This window comes from Populus alba, chromosome 10 (genome assembly GCF_005239225.2).
Source record: "Populus alba chromosome 10, ASM523922v2, whole genome shotgun sequence".
NCBI classification, from domain to species: Eukaryota; Viridiplantae; Streptophyta; class Magnoliopsida; order Malpighiales; family Salicaceae; genus Populus; species Populus alba.
The window spans coordinates 7,855,783-7,872,780 of NC_133293.1; the positions used below are offsets into that span (position 1 = coordinate 7,855,783).

General features: G+C 32.7%; 1 protein-coding gene across 3 annotated transcripts; it reads left to right on the plus strand.

Moving 5' to 3' along the window:
- Nucleotides 1-10,628: 10,628 nt before the first annotated feature.
- Nucleotides 10,629-13,834, plus strand: LOC118048811 (uncharacterized). Of its 3 annotated transcripts, none has more exons than XM_073411850.1 (4): nt 10,629-11,110; nt 11,728-12,783; nt 12,896-12,977; nt 13,536-13,834. In XM_073411850.1, exons 2-4 carry the CDS (start codon nt 11,963-11,965, stop codon nt 13,743-13,745), a joined length of 1,113 nt encoding a protein of 370 aa, XP_073267951.1. In that variant the 5' UTR covers nt 10,629-11,110; nt 11,728-11,962; the 3' UTR covers nt 13,746-13,834. The 3 variants fall into 3 exon arrangements, with proteins under 3 accessions (XP_073267951.1, XP_073267950.1, XP_034914521.1); XM_073411849.1 differs by having other exon boundaries at nt 11,732-12,783; XM_035058630.2 differs by lacking the exon at nt 10,629-11,110 and having other exon boundaries at nt 11,130-12,783.
- Nucleotides 13,835-16,998: the final 3,164 nt, after the last annotated feature.

The window sequence follows — 16,998 nt, forward strand, 5'->3', positions numbered from 1 at the left end:
GGAGAGTTGCACTAGTTATCAAAGCACGGGTCGATAATTTTATATTTTAGTAAAAAAATGAACATGCAAGCTTTTTCAATATATGTTTTGCTACAAAAAGAAATTCTCAATTAAAAGCTTATGCATGGTTCTAATTCAGAAAATCAAGAATTATCTATGTCAATAAATATAAAAAAACAAGGCGTTAATGATAAGTAAAGATTAAACTTTGAATATTCAGACATAAATATAATTTAAGATATTTGATCACAATAGGGATGTGTATTCAATTATGTCTAATAATTTTTTTCAAAAAATAAATTTTTTATTTAATCAAATGATAATATAATTAGTATGCTCTATGTTGTGACTCGAAATAAAAATTTTTATGCTAAAATAAGAGAGTTCAGGTATCGATAATGTGTGTTTTCTAAAAACATAAATAGATTTTAACCATAAATTCAAAATAGTTATATATTAAAAGATATTTTTATCTAATATTGAAATAAAAATATATTGGATTTACCTAGGTTGATGTAAGTTGACCTGCAAAACATATAGGGATAATCTTGCAAAAAAAAAAACCAAAAAACAAATTGGGTAAAAAGCAACACTCAACTGGAAAAAAAAAGAAAGATAAAGTGAACTCGAATCAACAAATCAAACTTACAATGTAGTTCATACCTGTCATCAAATTCAATAAATTTTTTATTCTAGAGATTATTTTTCATTTAATTATATGACAATAAAGCTCATGATTTATTTTTTTTGTATGAAATATATTTTTTAAAAAAAAAAAAAAAACATGACAAGCGCTTGGGACTGAAAAGGCAAAAGTAGATTATTGTTTAGTTTTAAGTTAAATAAAAAAAAAATAGATCATCAATAACAAATAATGGTAAAATTGTATTTTTTTAAAAAAAATTGAGGGACAAAAAATGCATTAAAAAAAAAATAGCTTGGATATTGTAGCTTAACTTGTCAAATCCGTGATCTGGGCCATGAACTTATTAATTGTTTAATTAATTAATGTATCTTTGTAGTTGTATCAGAAATAACCAGTAATTTATAAAATTATTCAGTGTTTGGAAGCTATGCTTCAACTATGGTGCAAGAGATATGATGGTTAAGAATTAGGGAGAAGAAAGAAAAGGTCGGGAGAGGGAATAGAGGAGGCTTTAAGTTATCCTTAGCTCTCGTAAACTTTCTTTTCCTAGAATAGATATCAGTGTTAGAGTTTGTTTCCAGTTGAACAAGTCTTTAGGACTTAGCTGATTTCTAGCCTTGAATAATTCCTATTGTTTAGGATTCTGTTATTTTATTTTGATTTTTGTTTTCATTCTCTTTAAAAGGCTATATATATGGTCTCCAACTATGTTAATAAACACACAAAACATTCTTCCATTCTCTTATATTATTTCTCAGCAAAACACCAAAACATATTTGACATTTGGTATCAGAGCCTGGTTATAGCATCAGAGATATCAACAAAAGGAGGTTTTGTGCAGCCTTCAATTCCACGATTGGACGAACACTATGATCATTGGTGTATGCTCATGGAGAACTTTCTTCGTTCAAAAGAATACTGGAGTCTAATTGAGGATGGGATTCTAACAGTGATTGAAGGAGTCCAACCTACTCTAGCTCAGTTGAAGGCAATTGAAGATGCAAAGCTAAAGGATCTTAAGGCAAAGAAGTATCTCTTCCAAAGTATTGATCGATCAATTTTAGAGACGATTTTGAACAAGGATTCTGCCAAGAGCATTTGAGATTCCTTAAAAATGAAGTATCAAGGTACAACACGAGTGCAACGTGTACAAAGAAAAGCTCTTCAAAAAGAATTTGAGATGCTAAATATGAAGGCAGGTGAGTCTGTAACTACGTATTTTTCTCATACTATGACTGTTGTGAGCAAAATGAGGTCAAATGGTATGAAGAATTTGACTGATTTAACAATTATTGAAAAAAATCTTGCGATCCATGACTTCCAAATTTGATTACGTAGTCTGTTCTATCGAAGAATCAAAAGATCTTGATGTCATTTCTATAGATGAATTGCAAAGTAGTTTGGTGGTTCATGAACAATGTATGAATGCTCATATCATAGAGGAGCATGCATTGAAGGTAACAACAAAAGAATCATTGGGTTGACGAAGAGGAATTTGAGGATCAAGTTAAGGTAGAGGCAGAGGTGGAGGAGGAGGTGGAAGACGTTATCTTGACAAGTCCGCTATTGAATGTTATTACTGTCACAGACTATGACATTTTTCATATGAGTGTCCAAAGAATGAGAGTGAAGGGGTGGCAAACTATGCAGAAAGAGGAGAAGAAATATTATTGATGACGTATGTAAATGAGAAGGCAACAAGCATAGAGGAGTTATGGTTTCTTGACTCAGGATGCAGCAACCACATGTGTGGTTATAAGGAGCTGTTTTTTGATTTTGATGAAACTTTTAGAGAAACAGTAAAGCTGGGAGATAATTCTAAAATGCTTGTTACTGGAAAAGGAAATATCAGAATGTTTGTGAATGGTTTTGTACAAATCATTACAAATGTTTTCTACGTTCGAGGCTTGCAAAACAATTTATTGAGCATGAGGCAACTAGTTGAGAAAGGTTTTACTATTCTTATTCAACAGAAAACATGCAAGATATATCATTTTGAAAGAGGTTTGATTATGGAGATTACCATGTCTTCAAATAGAATGTTCAAATTGTTTGCCCAGGTGCAATTTAAGGAGTGCAATGACCACGTGTGTTTTAATTCACAATCCAAGAAGTCCAATAAGCAGGTGCAGCTCAAAGAGTCCATCGAGTAAGAGGTAGGTGTGTCTTAAATCTTCATCATGAGAGAATGCTATGCTTTGGCATAACAGATATGGACATCTTAGTTTCACGGGATTTAATCTTCTTCAACAAAAAGAGATCGTGATCGAACTGCCAAATCTAAATGCATTAACAAAGGTATATGGAGACTGTTTGATTAGAAAACAACAGAGAAATTCTTTTTCTAAAGAATCTATATGGAGAGCTACTCAGGTTCTTTAACTTATACATTCTAACATTTGTGGTCCCATTACTCCTATTTCAAATAGCAACAAGAGATATATAATCACATTTATTAATGATTATAGTTGTAAAGTTTAGGCCTATTTTCTTGTTGCAAAATTTGAAGCCTTTACTGCTTTCAAACTGTTTAAGAATCATGTTGAAAAGGAGATTGGTTTATGTATTCAGAGTCTTCGTACTGATCATGGAGATGAATTCATCTCACAAGAATTTATAGATTTTTGCAAGTATGGCATACGTCGTCAACTTACAGCTGCCTACTCGTCTCAGCAAAACAGTGTCTTAGAAATAAAAAATCAAACCATCATGAACATGGTTCACAGCATGCTATCAGTAAAGAAGATACCGAATAGATTTTGGTCAAAAGTTGTAAATTGAATTGTTCATATTTTGAACAGAAGTCCAACATTTACAGTTAAAAATGAGACCTCAGAAGAAGCCTAGAGTGGCATCAAACTGTCAGTTCATCATTTTAGAGTTTTTGGTTGCATAGCACATGCTTATGTCCCTGACTGCAAGAGAACCAAGTTGGATGATAAAAGTGTAAAATGTGTACTATTTGGCATCAACAAAGAATCAAAGGCATATCGCCTATATAATCCCATCTCATAGAAAATTATTGTGAGAGGAGATGTGGTATTTGATGAAAACAATAGTTAGGATTGGAGTGAGAGTCTAGCAGCTGCTGATACTATTGCTTTGGAATGGGAAAACAATGATCAACATGAAGAACATTTTGCAATTGATGATAGGGCAGACAATGAAAACAATGACTTGGTAGCAGACCGCAGGGCAGACGGTGGACACAGTGATGAACATGCTAATCCAAAAGTCAAGTTTGATCAACATGCTGATCCAGAAGTGAGCAGCACTGATCACAACAGTTCTTTAAATACACGTAGCAGTATAATTTTTGCAAGTCCAAAGTCTAAGCAAGCAGCAGTGAAAATACACATAACATATCCGAAAGGGAGCATAGAAAACCTTTGTGGATGAGGGACTATGTCAATGGGGAAGACTTATCTGAGGAAGATTCTTATATGGTCATGTTTGCTGCTGCCACTAATCTTATGTTCTTTTATGAAGCTCTGAAAGATGCAAAGTGGAGAATGGCCTATAGATGCAGAAATAAATGCAATTGAACAAAATGACACTTGGGAGTTAACATATTTGCCTACTGATGCCAAAAAGGTTGGGGTAAAATGGGTGTATAAGACAAAGTTCAACGAGAATGGTGAGATAGATAAATACAAAGCCTGGTTAGTTGCAAAAGGCTACACCTAATAGCATGGAATTGATTACACTAAAGTGTTTGCACTGGTAGCACGTATGGATGCAGTTCGTTTAGTAATCTCTCTAGCAGCTCAAAAGCAATGGATAATTTTTCAACTTGATGTTAAGTCAGTTATTTTGTATAGAGATCTTTCAGGAGATGTTTTTGTTGAGCAACCTCCAGGCTATGAGAAGAAAGGTAATGAGCATAAAGTATACAAATTGAAAAAGGCATTGCATAGTTTGAAACAGGCTCCCCGAACATGGTATAGTCGCATCGAGTCTTATTTTACGAAGGAAGGTTTTAAAAAGTGTCCATATGAGCATAGTTTGTTCATCAAAACACACGAAGGAGGTAAAATTTTAATTGTTTGTCTCTACGTAGATGATTTAATCTTCACTGGCAATGATGAACGCATGTTTAATGATTTTAAGAAATCCATAATGCATGAGTTTGATATGACTGATCTAGGAAGAATGAAGTATTTTTTGGGTATAGAAGTTTTGCAAGAACAGGAGGGTATTTTCATTCATCAAAGAAAGTATGTGCATAAGGTGTTACAAAGGTTCGGTATGGATAAGTGCAATCTTGTGCTTAATCCAATTGTACCCAGTTTTAAACTTATGCAAGATACAACTGGAGTAAAATTAGATAGCAACCACTACAAGCAAATTATGGGTAGTTTAATGTATTTGACTACCACTCAACCTGATATTATGTTTGTAGTAAGTCTACTGAGTAGATATATGAATCACCTTACAGAACTTCATTTTGAGGCAGCCAAGAGAGTGTTGAGATATTTGAAGGGAACTTGTGAGTTTGGAATACTTTATAACAAGAGAGGAGAAGACAAATTAATTGCTTACACCGACAGTGATTATGCTGGGGATTTGAATCACAGAAAAAGTACTTTAGGCTATATATCCATGCTCAATTCAGGTGTAGTATCTTGGTCATCCAAGAAGAAACCAATAGTTACATTGTCCACCACTGAAGCTGAATTTGTTGTTGCTGTTGCATGTGCTTGTTAAGTGGTTTGGATGAGAAGAATTATAGGAAGTTTCAGTCTACTTCAAAGTGATAGCTCAACTATTTACTGTGATAATAGTTCAATTATTGAGCTGTTAAAGAATCATGTTCTACATGGCCGAAGCAAACATATAGACATCAGATTTCATTTCCTTCGTGAGCTCACTAAAGATGGTGTTGTTAAGATGGTTCACTAAAATACACAAAAGCAAATAGCAGATATAATGACCAAGTCTTTAAAACTGGACGTGTTCATAAAATTAAGAAGTCTGATGGGGGTCTGCACATTTTCAGGTGTAAACTAAGTGTTTTTACTAACACATAACAAGTCTTTAGGACTTAGCTGATTTCTAGCCTTGAATAATTCCTATTATTTAGGATTCTGTTATTCTATTTTAATTTTTGTTTTGGCTTCTGTTTTCAATCTATGTAAAAGGCTATATATATGGGCTTCAATTACATTAATAAACATACAAAAACATTCTTCCATTCTCTTATATTATTTCTCAGCAAAACACCAAAACATACTTGACAATCAGTTATCCAATTAATTATGAGGAAGATAAGAAAAAAACCGATCACTCATGGTGTCAGAAGACTATCAATTTGAAGCTCAGAATGTACTGCAAATTTTTCCCATCGTCGTCAGCTTAGAGGCATGGCAAGCATTTCTCTAAACTTTTGTCCACTGCTGTATTTGTCTTAGGACTCGTCATTCAGCTCTTCAACCTGAAAGAAAAAAAAAATATAGTCTTCTAAAATGACACGTATTCAAGTTCAGAACAATGTTATGAAGCCCTAAAATACTCACACCGAAGCAGGCAAAATTCTGGAGCTCTGACGTCCATGAGAGTTGTCTGGGCATGGCAAGTTCTGCATACAACCAACCTCCAATTGTCCGAAATATTTTCGGATAATGAAGAGGAGATCAGAATACAGCGTTCCAATTCAAAATAAACACAGCACCGGTGTAATCGTGGTTTCAAGTGGAGGACTTCACCCCACACACACAGATATCCTATGTCTTCTATGCATGCTTGTTTTCTACCTTCAATATTGCAGAAAAAAACCATTCTCATCTCTGACATTGGATCCTCGTCTAGACTTGACTTCACACGCCAAGCAATGTGTTCGTCAGGCCTAACTAAAACTGCTCCTTCAATATAAGTCATCTGACACATGCTCCACCATGAAAATGAGTTTGACGATTTCTTAGATAAATATTTAGGATGTAAACAAATATAAAGTTTATTTAGAGGTGTGAAAACACTGTTTTTAAGGTGTTTATTTGTTTAACACAAAGACAACATCTTCATAATATAATCCAAGCCCTCCAAAACTCTAAAAAAAAAATGAGAAGATAAGATCAAGAAAATAATATATATTTTTAATGTGTTTCTTTTTCTGTATAGTAATATGTTTTTATAGACTTGAAACTTAATGATAAAATAATATGACTATTCATCAAATAATATAATTGTCGATAAAATAATATGATTGTTCATCAAACATTTAAATTAAATTAAATAACTGCTATTCAGTTTTATCTCAACAGTCACAAATATCAAAATTAATTCAAGAAAGAATTAATCTCATTCACATATTAAGTTTCAAGTTCTAAATGATATCTTTTGATATTATAAATATCCATATAATAATATTAAGAAATTAAATAGAGATAATTCGTTTATTTAATTTATTACACAATAAAACCCAACACTTTTAAAATTAGAAGGGAATATTTCTTTTCAATATGAGATATACATCTTTTCTTTTCTTTTTATTCATTTACAAACTCCAAAACATCTAAATAGTTCTCGCAAGTTTAGTGCCAAGTATTGCTGATCTCTTTAACTTTCTATTAACCAGCAAGGTGCTACATATTATTATCATAAGCTACGTGGTGAAAGGCAAACTTGGATTTGTTCACTTCACAAAACAGCGGAACTCACCAAAACCACCAGCTGGGGGAGATCGAGGAGCTGCATCCCCAGCAAGTATTATTTGATTGTCGCAACTCGCATGCTTTTCTGCAACTTCAGCGTGCATCACCCATGGCTTTTTGTCGATCACATCAATGTCTGAAAACTCTTGACCAACCAATTTGAAGATGAGGTTTTTGCATGTCTACAAGTTGAACATTTCAAAGTATTACTTAGCATGGAGAAGGCACCCCGAAATTACACCCTACATATTACCACCACAGAAACTAATCTCCTGGCATCATTTTAGTTCTACAGCACCACCATTGTTAACAAGCTCTTCTTATCAAACTAGCTTTACTACCCTTTTCTTTATGCTCGAGTACAATATGAAAAACATTGAGGTCATTGTAAAATCTCGTCCAGAAGTCCATCTTAAATGAATTGTAAGTTGCCTCCTGGCTGAAATCTTCAGGGCTCTGCTGGGGTGCTAGAGATCATGAGCAACAAGGACCCCAATAGCTTCGGTATTGAAGATAAAGAACAACACTCTAGGTCTCTCATTGAGCAAGTATATATTGCCCAAGGTCTCTGCTTAAAAAATGAACACTGACGAGCTTTTGCAGGTCTTTTTCACCTCAGTCCGATGTATTCCGGGTGTTAGAGAATAATATAAATCATATTTTAAGATTTTACTTAATAGTTTAAACTATTGGATTGAATTGATTTTTTGACATAATATTAAAACTTTAATGACTAAGCAGTCATGAGTTTGAATCTCACCATCTCTATTTATTTGATAAAAAAAATCAAATACAAGGTAACATAGACATGTATAAATTTCAAATTCAAAAAATTTTCATTTAAAATGATATATTAAAAAATAATACAAATCATTATTTCTACAAGAATATTGCAGCTAATATTCCTCTATGTGTACTTCCCTTCCTTGAGATGAGAAGCAGTTACAGTTACAGATCGACCAATGGCACTGATCTTAACACACTCATGCCCCATTAATAATTCCCCATCCCTGAAGGGCTCGTCATCAAGGCCTTCAGGCTTACAGACATGGAAGTTGAGATCTTCTAGCTTCTTTAACAATACTCTAATTAATTTTAAAATGATATTTTTTATACTTTTAAATTTTTAATATTAGTGTTTTAAATTATTGAAAAACACTTAAAAATTAATTTAATATTTTTTTATATGAAAACAGTTTAAAAAACAGATTAAATTGCCAAAAAAATGCGTAAAAAATAAAAACTAAATACATATCATATAGGATTTGTATTGTAGTTCATAAGATTTTTTTTTTTAAAAAAATACAATAGTTATGGCTTGTTTTAAATGTTGTCTCTAGAACCTTAAAAATAATTAAAAAAAAACATAAAAATTAATTGTTAGCGAAGGGATATGAAAGTTATTTTATTAAATATCTAAAAAGTGTTTTTGTGTTTTAAAAATATTTAATTATTTTATATTTTAAATTATTTTTTTAATATTTTCAGATCATTTTAATATATTAATATTAATATAAAAAAATATTATTTAAATTTATTTTAAAATAAAAATTTCAGCATAGACTTTCATAATCCATCTTTTCCTGGAAAAAAAAAAAACCTTCTATAATTGTTTGGGCTCACTTTTGTGAAGCCCATTTAGTATGACACCCATGAAACTGGAACTCCTGATATGGGTCTGACAAGACCACCCTTTTTGTAGGCCCAAGACATCCCATGTGGTCCCACGAAGCAAATCACGGAGACCTGGTCCCCACTCGCTCCATGCCGACTTGGAGCTTCTAACGCCATGATAACAAGGACACGACATGATGGGAGACAGCGTCCTCTCCTTGCAGTGCTTCAATTCATACAATAAACCAAAAAAAGAAAAGGAAAAGACATACAAAATACTTTTGTAGAATACGATGGATACGTTACATGCATGATTGAGGGTTCTCAATTATTACGACTTCAATCTAACTTAGGTTATACAAGTATAATTTATCTTTAATTAAATCATAAAAATATATTCAGTTATGTAAAAATTGTATCATTAAATCTAATTTGAAAAGCAAATATATTTTCATTTAAAACAATAATTTTTTTTTTCTACATGTTAATCAAGTTTATATTGAACTTAGTTATAAATTTAATTAATGATGTTTAGAAAAGTAATAGCTTTTATTTTTAAGTGTGTTTTAAAAATTATTAAATTTATAATTATTTTAATGCTTTTCAATAATTTAACATGTTAATATAAAAAATAAAAAGAATTAGAGAAAAAATTTCTTTAATATATTTTTTAAAAAATTACTTTTACATGGTATTAGCTTTTAAACTCCAAACACACTTAGATCACTTCTCTAACTTTTCATGATACTTTTACTTTTAAAAAGGATATTTTAATATATTTTTAAATAAAAAATATTTTTTCATAATACTATGGGATACTAAAAACATATTTAAATTAATATTATCTAATTTTTCAACTTTCCATAACGTTTTTATTTGAAAAGAGAATGTCTTTGAAAAAGTGCTTTTAAATTTTTTAAAAATATATTTCAATACATATAAACTTATGCAAATTTCAAATTTAAAAGACTTTCATTTGAGGATGCGTGTTAAAGAATAATATAAATCATATCATGGGATATTACCTAACAATTTAAGCTTTTCAATTGAGATAGTTCCTTGATATGATATCAGAGTTTTGATGACTAAGTGATCTCGAGTTTAAATCTTATTATCTTCATTTATTTGATAAAAATAAAGCACAATGTAAGATGGATCTATACAAGTTTTAAGCTTAAAAAATTTTCACTCGATGGGATATGTTAAAAAATAATATATATTATATTCTAGAAACTCTTAAAATAGTTTAAGTTATTTGGTTTAATAATTTTAATTAGCTAAAATCAAAAATAATTTTTTTAAAATATTATTTTAAATGAAAAAAAAAAACTTTAAAAATGACAAAGCCGCATTCCTCTCAATCACCCTCTAAAAAACACCAGCCATGTAGTTCCGCCGCCCTGGTCAAACCGTACACAATTACAATTAATAAAAAAGAACAGTCAAATCATCTCATTAACCCAGAAACTGTAGCCCCACAGACCCAGCCCATCACAGTCACGTGAACAAGTCAGAAAACCCACATTCTTAATCTTAGCCCGACACCATCCTCCTCATCAGCTGGCACTTTAGTCAAATCTCTGCTGTCCACGTGTCCCCAGCACCCCCCCCCCACCTCACCATCCCGGTTACCGTTAGGAGGACAACCGTATTTTAAATGAAGCACTCACCAATAAGACAGTGTACACAAGAATCAATGCATTAATTATTACAATTTACGATCTTTCCTTTTGGATCACCACTACCAGTCCCCTAATTACAAAATACTCGAAAGAACATCACCAAGCTCTCACTGGTTATCCATGTTAGTCCTTCACAGGTATTTGCAACAGCGAAAGCTAACTTGTTCGTGTGAACAATAGGGAGTCTGGAGTTGTCTCTGTAGATGTGAAGACAACGACAGTTGTGTACATTGCTTAAATGAAAGATGCATTGTTTTCATTTTATACATGGAGGAATCCTTGGATGTATCCATGTTGAGATGTAACATGCTAGTTTTTGTAGTTAGAGGACTGGTTTGAGATGTAATTAAACGACTGGAAACCTCTTTGTAGTTAACCTTTTCTTACTATTACAGCCATACATTTCGAGTTTCAACCGTGCAGGTTAATTTTTATATTGTTTTTTTGGTGTGCAATGGATCTGAACTTTTCATGAATGACTCTGCCAGTCTCAAAAATTCATGGTTTCAACTTTCAAGGTATTATTCCCTGCCCTGCAGATGAGCTCTTCTTTCCCTGCAAAATCCAGTCCATCTCTGGTTTTCCTGTTGTTTTTGCATAACCAAGATGAATTCTCCGCTCCATCTTTTTGGTGGCTCCAGACAATTAACATGATAGTTTCTGATATTAGCTAGTCGACACACTAAACATAAAGTGCACCACTGCTATATGCTTTCCGCTTCTTGGGTTTTATAAGCTACCATTATTATTAGCTTTTCCTCTCTCTCTCTCTCTCTCTCTCTCTCTCTCATGTGTCGCTGATTTCAGATAGAGTTTTAGATGGGGAAGTAGTTATCCATTTGGATATCTTTAAATGGTCCCTAGCTGTGTAATGAAGGAAAGGAAGGTGAAGATATTTTGGACCCTGAGGGGTTCTGTCTGAGGTTTTATTTTTTTGATATGGCCATTTTGGCATCTGTGTTTTAATCACTTGTAAAAGTAGACCATACACAGCACAGGGTGGGTGGTTAGATTCAATGTCTTTTGTGTTTTAATCACTGAAAAATCTATTTATCAATCCTTGGATTAGCTAATGTCACGCAAATAATATTTCTAATTTTGCTATTAGCTAATGTTTCAATATATTTGTCCCAAGTCAGTACTGACTTGCTGTACAGGGTTAGAGATCTAATGCAGCCAGCGGTTTACATCTCCAGAGAGGATCTGGACCATTTTGCTGACTAAGGATCTACTGTTCAAAGATATGAATTAGACTTCTTGACTCGCATGGCAAGTTAAGTGGGACTTCTGTGCTTTTTAGTGGTACTCACGCGTCATATTTTTGCTTGTCCTTGTGAGTAACTGTGAGAGTGAGAAGATTTGTTGAGAGAATGAGATCTATGGAGGATAAAGGGTGTTACAATCATGGACCAACTCAGGAGATTCCAAGTAGTAAAGCAACTAGCTTTGAGTTTCATAAAGGCAATGGAGCTAGTCGCGGTGGTCATCACCGAACAGCTTTAGGCAAACCAACACCATCCAAATGGGATGATGCACAAAAATGGTTAGTGGGATTGTCAAGAGGAGGGGGAGGAGATAAAAAAGACAGCCAGCCACGAAACTCAAATGCCGACGATAGGAGACTTATAGCTCCAGTTCCTCAAATGGAACATGACTATTCAAGTGGAGAAGATGAAGTTGGAGGAGAAGCAGCAAATGGGTGTTCTATTTCAATCACAAATCAGTATGAAGTAGAAACAAAGAAGGTAGATTGTGATGAGTCAGTGTGGAGAGTTAATAAGCCTGCACAGAACTCAACAATGAGTGCTGTTAGATCAATCTGTGTTAGGGACATGGGGACTGAGATGACCCCTATTGCTAGCCAAGAGCCTTCAAGAACAACAACACCGATTAGAGCCACTACACCGGCGGCGAGGAGCCCTGTATGTTCAGGATCTTGCACCCCAGTGAGGGGCCTGAACGGGTTGCCGGGCAATGAAGGCTATCAAACAGGTTTAGCAATGGCTGAAAGTAGAGGTGAGGCCAGTTGTGCTTCCAGAGGGGTTAGTGCAACAAGGCATTACTATGGACAAGAATCCAGTGGTTCTAGGATACACGAGAATATGAAATCGGATCAGGCAAGAAAGGTGAGTACTCTAGAAACAAGAGCAATGGCTTGGGATGATGCAGAGCGAGCCAAATACATGGCGAGGTGATCCACAGTGACTCTTACCTCTGCACATTCTTTTAATCTCGATTAATTCAATATCTTTATATCTGAGTCTCATGCACTTAAGATTGGTCATTCGTTATGTAATATGTAGGTACAAGCGTGAAGAGGTGAAGATCCAAGCCTGGGAAAATCATGAGAAGAGGAAAGCAGAAATGGAAAAGAGGAAAATGGAGGTATGGTTACTGGTCCATTCAAGACAGAATTACTTTATTTTTGATCCGTTGCTTTCTGAAATGTTTCTGTTTGTACTTACAATTTTAACAAAAAGTAGGGTCCCAAAAAGTTGTGTTGCCCCTATCGCCACCTTGCTTGAAGAAATGAAGACCAACAAGTGGCTAATTGTAAACAAACACTTCCTCCAAATTCCAAACTGCAAGAAATTAGGGTGTAGTTGATTACACGTCCTAATTAACCTAACTCCAACTGCATCAATAGCTTTTATAGTTTTGCTTTTCTTCATATCAAGAACCCTACATCAGCACATATCTCAATTCTCATGGCCTGGGTTCCTATTGCCATGAAATGATGAATGTCTAAAATGCCCCTGAACAGTTAACCCAGGTTAGTCAAATGACAGTGAAATCCAGGCAAGGCCCTTTTACAGGCTTGAAAATATACAAATGGAGACTGAATCACAAAAGAAACGGCAATCTGGTAGTTTCACCTAGGTCTCTATCTCTATCTCTGTGATTTGGCTCGTCTGCTTACTGGTGCATAATCTTTATATACAGGTGAAGGCTGAGAGGCTGAAAGCTCGAGCACAAGAACGGTTGGCAAACAAACTGGCCTCGACGACGAGAATAGCTCAAGAGAAGCGTTCAAATGCGGAGGCCACACTGACTGAGAAAGCCGTGAAGACTTCTGAAACGGCGGATTATATAAGGAGGACCGGGAACTTGCCCTCTTCATTCTCCTTCAAGTTTCCTTCCCTGTGCTGGTAGCAGCACACCACTCTGTTTACATGTAACATATGCTAGCGTTCAAATGTGGATTCATTTTATATGTTAAATTCTGCGATTGATTGCATTCATAGTATAAAAAAACTTGAACTGCCCACTTGGAGTAATCCTTCTTTACAATAATTAGTTGCTTGGAAAATGGAAAAGGTGAAGACAATGGTTGATTAAATAGTTCAGGAAAGCAGAACAAATGCTATTACGCTTTTTGTTTTTCTTAAATTTGCTTCCATGGCTGTTCTATTTGTAGCTTAAAGCAAGGCTGCAGAGTCCCTTTTCTGCTCGTTTCAATTTAACAAGCTTTCTGTCACCAATCCATTGGCGTCTAGCTTTGTATCAGAATCAGAGGAAATTATTTTTAGAGGAAGACTTATAAACGATGATGAACGTCACATTCTTGTCATGAATTCAATTCTCAACTTCTTCTCTTGAGTTTTCGAACCCGACGATATCTTCAGCATAAATAAATTGGTTTTGAGAAGAACATTTTTGACATATCCTCCACGATTCTTAAAAAAGTTCTTCATGTGTGCCAAAAAAATCACTGCAACGCAGTGTATGCAGCCCGGCAGTGCGATAATAATAATTCTTTAGTTTTATGATTTATGTCAGTCATTGTGTTCAACAGAAGGATGGGAGGGGAGATGAAGAACAGTGGTGTGCCTGCATGTTCTTCTCTGTTCCCTTTGTCCTGGCCTGCGATCACTGGATAGGGATAGGTTTTATTATATTTCTTATAATATCTTAACAATGCGTATGAAAAACTGCTATCTATCTTCTTTTTTTATTTTTCTTAGAATAAAACTTTACAACACGCTTTGATTGTGTTTTTGGTAGTTTTTTTTAATTGAAAATTATTTTTTAAAATTCTTTTAATTTTTTATATCATGATATCAAAATTATTTAAAAATATTAATTTAATTTTATTTTTATATGAAAAATAATTTGAAAAAATAAGTTATAAGCTATCATAATGCAAAACAGGTGATTGATATTTATTTGTTTTGCAATTATAATTTGTTTTTGGTTTTTTAGCCTATAATATTTTTAAATTCTTTTATTAGAAAAAATTAAGGAATCACAACCGAAAAGTTTTATTCTCGTTGATTAGCACAGTACTTGAAAAGGAAATAGAGCACTTCCTAAACATTTTCTTATAAAAAAAAAATGATTTACATATAATTAAGAAGAACTATATTTTTCACTTTTATAAATAAATTAAGAAATCTAACCTGACTTCACGGGTCGATCCTGAGACCAGGAAACATAGAGTCTTAGCAAGGTTTTAAACCAAAAAAATTCAAAGATGTAATTTACTCAGTTATATCAAGGGTGACATTTCTGATTTTTTTTTAATATTATTACTTTTTTAATAAACTCTGAAAATATAAAATTAATTTATAAATATTTAGCCACATGTTTTTTTGTAGCTTGTATTTATATAAATTGTTTCTTAATTTTTTGATGCGGAATAATTATATATAACATGCATCCATATGAATTATTTCTTAATTATTTGACCTGGGATAACTATATTATACTTTCTGCCTCATATATTTTTTTTATAGGTTAAATAAATTGTTTCTTAACTTTTTGATGTGGGGTAAGCTATACCACACTCCATAACTTGCATTTCTTTATAATCTACATTCAAGTGGATTTTTTTTTTTTTATGTGAAATAATTATATTATACTTCATGCCTCACATTTGTTTTTTTTAACTTGCATCCACATGTATTATTTCAAAAACTGTTTTATTAAAATATTAAAACCTCAAATATATTTTTTTAAAAATTTCTCGAAGTTAATATAAGACAACATGTATGACACTCCAGGCTATATTTAATAATTATGTTTTTATGATCATAATTTTATTTGAATTTAATCAATATTTAAAATATAATGCATGAAAAAAAATATCTTGCAATCTCAAAAAAATTTTTACAAGTGAGAAAAATTAAATGCTCACAAAATTATAATGATTTTTTTTAAGCAAACAAACAAAAAAATAAAAAATAAAGAAAAACCATTCGAGAAGTAAGTTTTGAAAATGAAGGGAAACTTCCAATGGCTAAAAGTGCAAGGAAAAAGCCTGGCAACAAAGACCGGGTCAACAAGAGAAGGCCTAGAAAAACTAATATTTTTATTATAAAACTTCACTGTCCGGGAAAAAAAAAAACCCTAACATTATTTTATGGATTTTTTTTCCTCTTAGTTGTTGTTGATTTAGGATAATTAATTATAATTTAAAAATTATTTAAAAACATAAAAATTTTTTCTTTAGACTTTTTTTTAACATTTCTTGTAGGATTAAAAACTCCTTAAAATAAGCTAATTAACCTGTTATTAAATACCTCTAGTCTTTTTTTTTCTTGTGCAGCTATGATGAATAAAAAATCATTGTACGAAAAAAAATTTAAAACATTAATGAATTATTGTAATACTTGAAAATTATGTTACAATCCATTGAAGATCCTTAAATAACCAGGAGATTTCCACAACAAGCTGTGACATACTTGTAAAAAAAAAAATCACTACTAGATAGAAAGTCTACAAATCAAAAGGAACTAAATAACAAAACTCGTACAATCTGTTATCACCTGTATCGCAAGGCCTTCCAAACTCCAATTGACTTGAAAGTGTACCGTAACATAGCAAAATCTCTTTAAAATCTTTTGATAAAGTTTTAGCTTAATGCAACGGTTTAATTTTGAGTTATATTCTATAGTGTAAAGCTAGATAATAAAAAAAATTATGTCAAAATCTAAATTTAACCTTGGCTATTGGCTAAGATATATTTTTTTGGTTATGTTCAAAAGTTTTTTATTCAAGCCACAATGTAGTGCAAAACTTAGTACAATTATGTAAACTAGGGGATAGAACTGTTATATATGGAGTTAATTATAATGATTCGCTAAGGTATTTGAACCTTGATTCCAACATATATATCATAGTTTTTAAATCTGGTTTGGCCTAGTAGGTCGACTTGGCTAACCTGGGTTTGGAACCAGATTGAGTTTATGAAAAAATAGAGGTTGTTAAAAACCCGACTAACCCGAGAACCTGTCAAGATCCAGTCAAAAACCCGGTTGCAATTCATTGACTAATTTTTTTTTACCAAAATAATGTTGTTTTAATTTGTAAAAAAATAGAGTTAACCATGTCAAAACTCGTAACCCAAATCTTGAACCGGGTTAGGTTTAAAAACACTGATAAATATAGTGAGTATCATCACTAG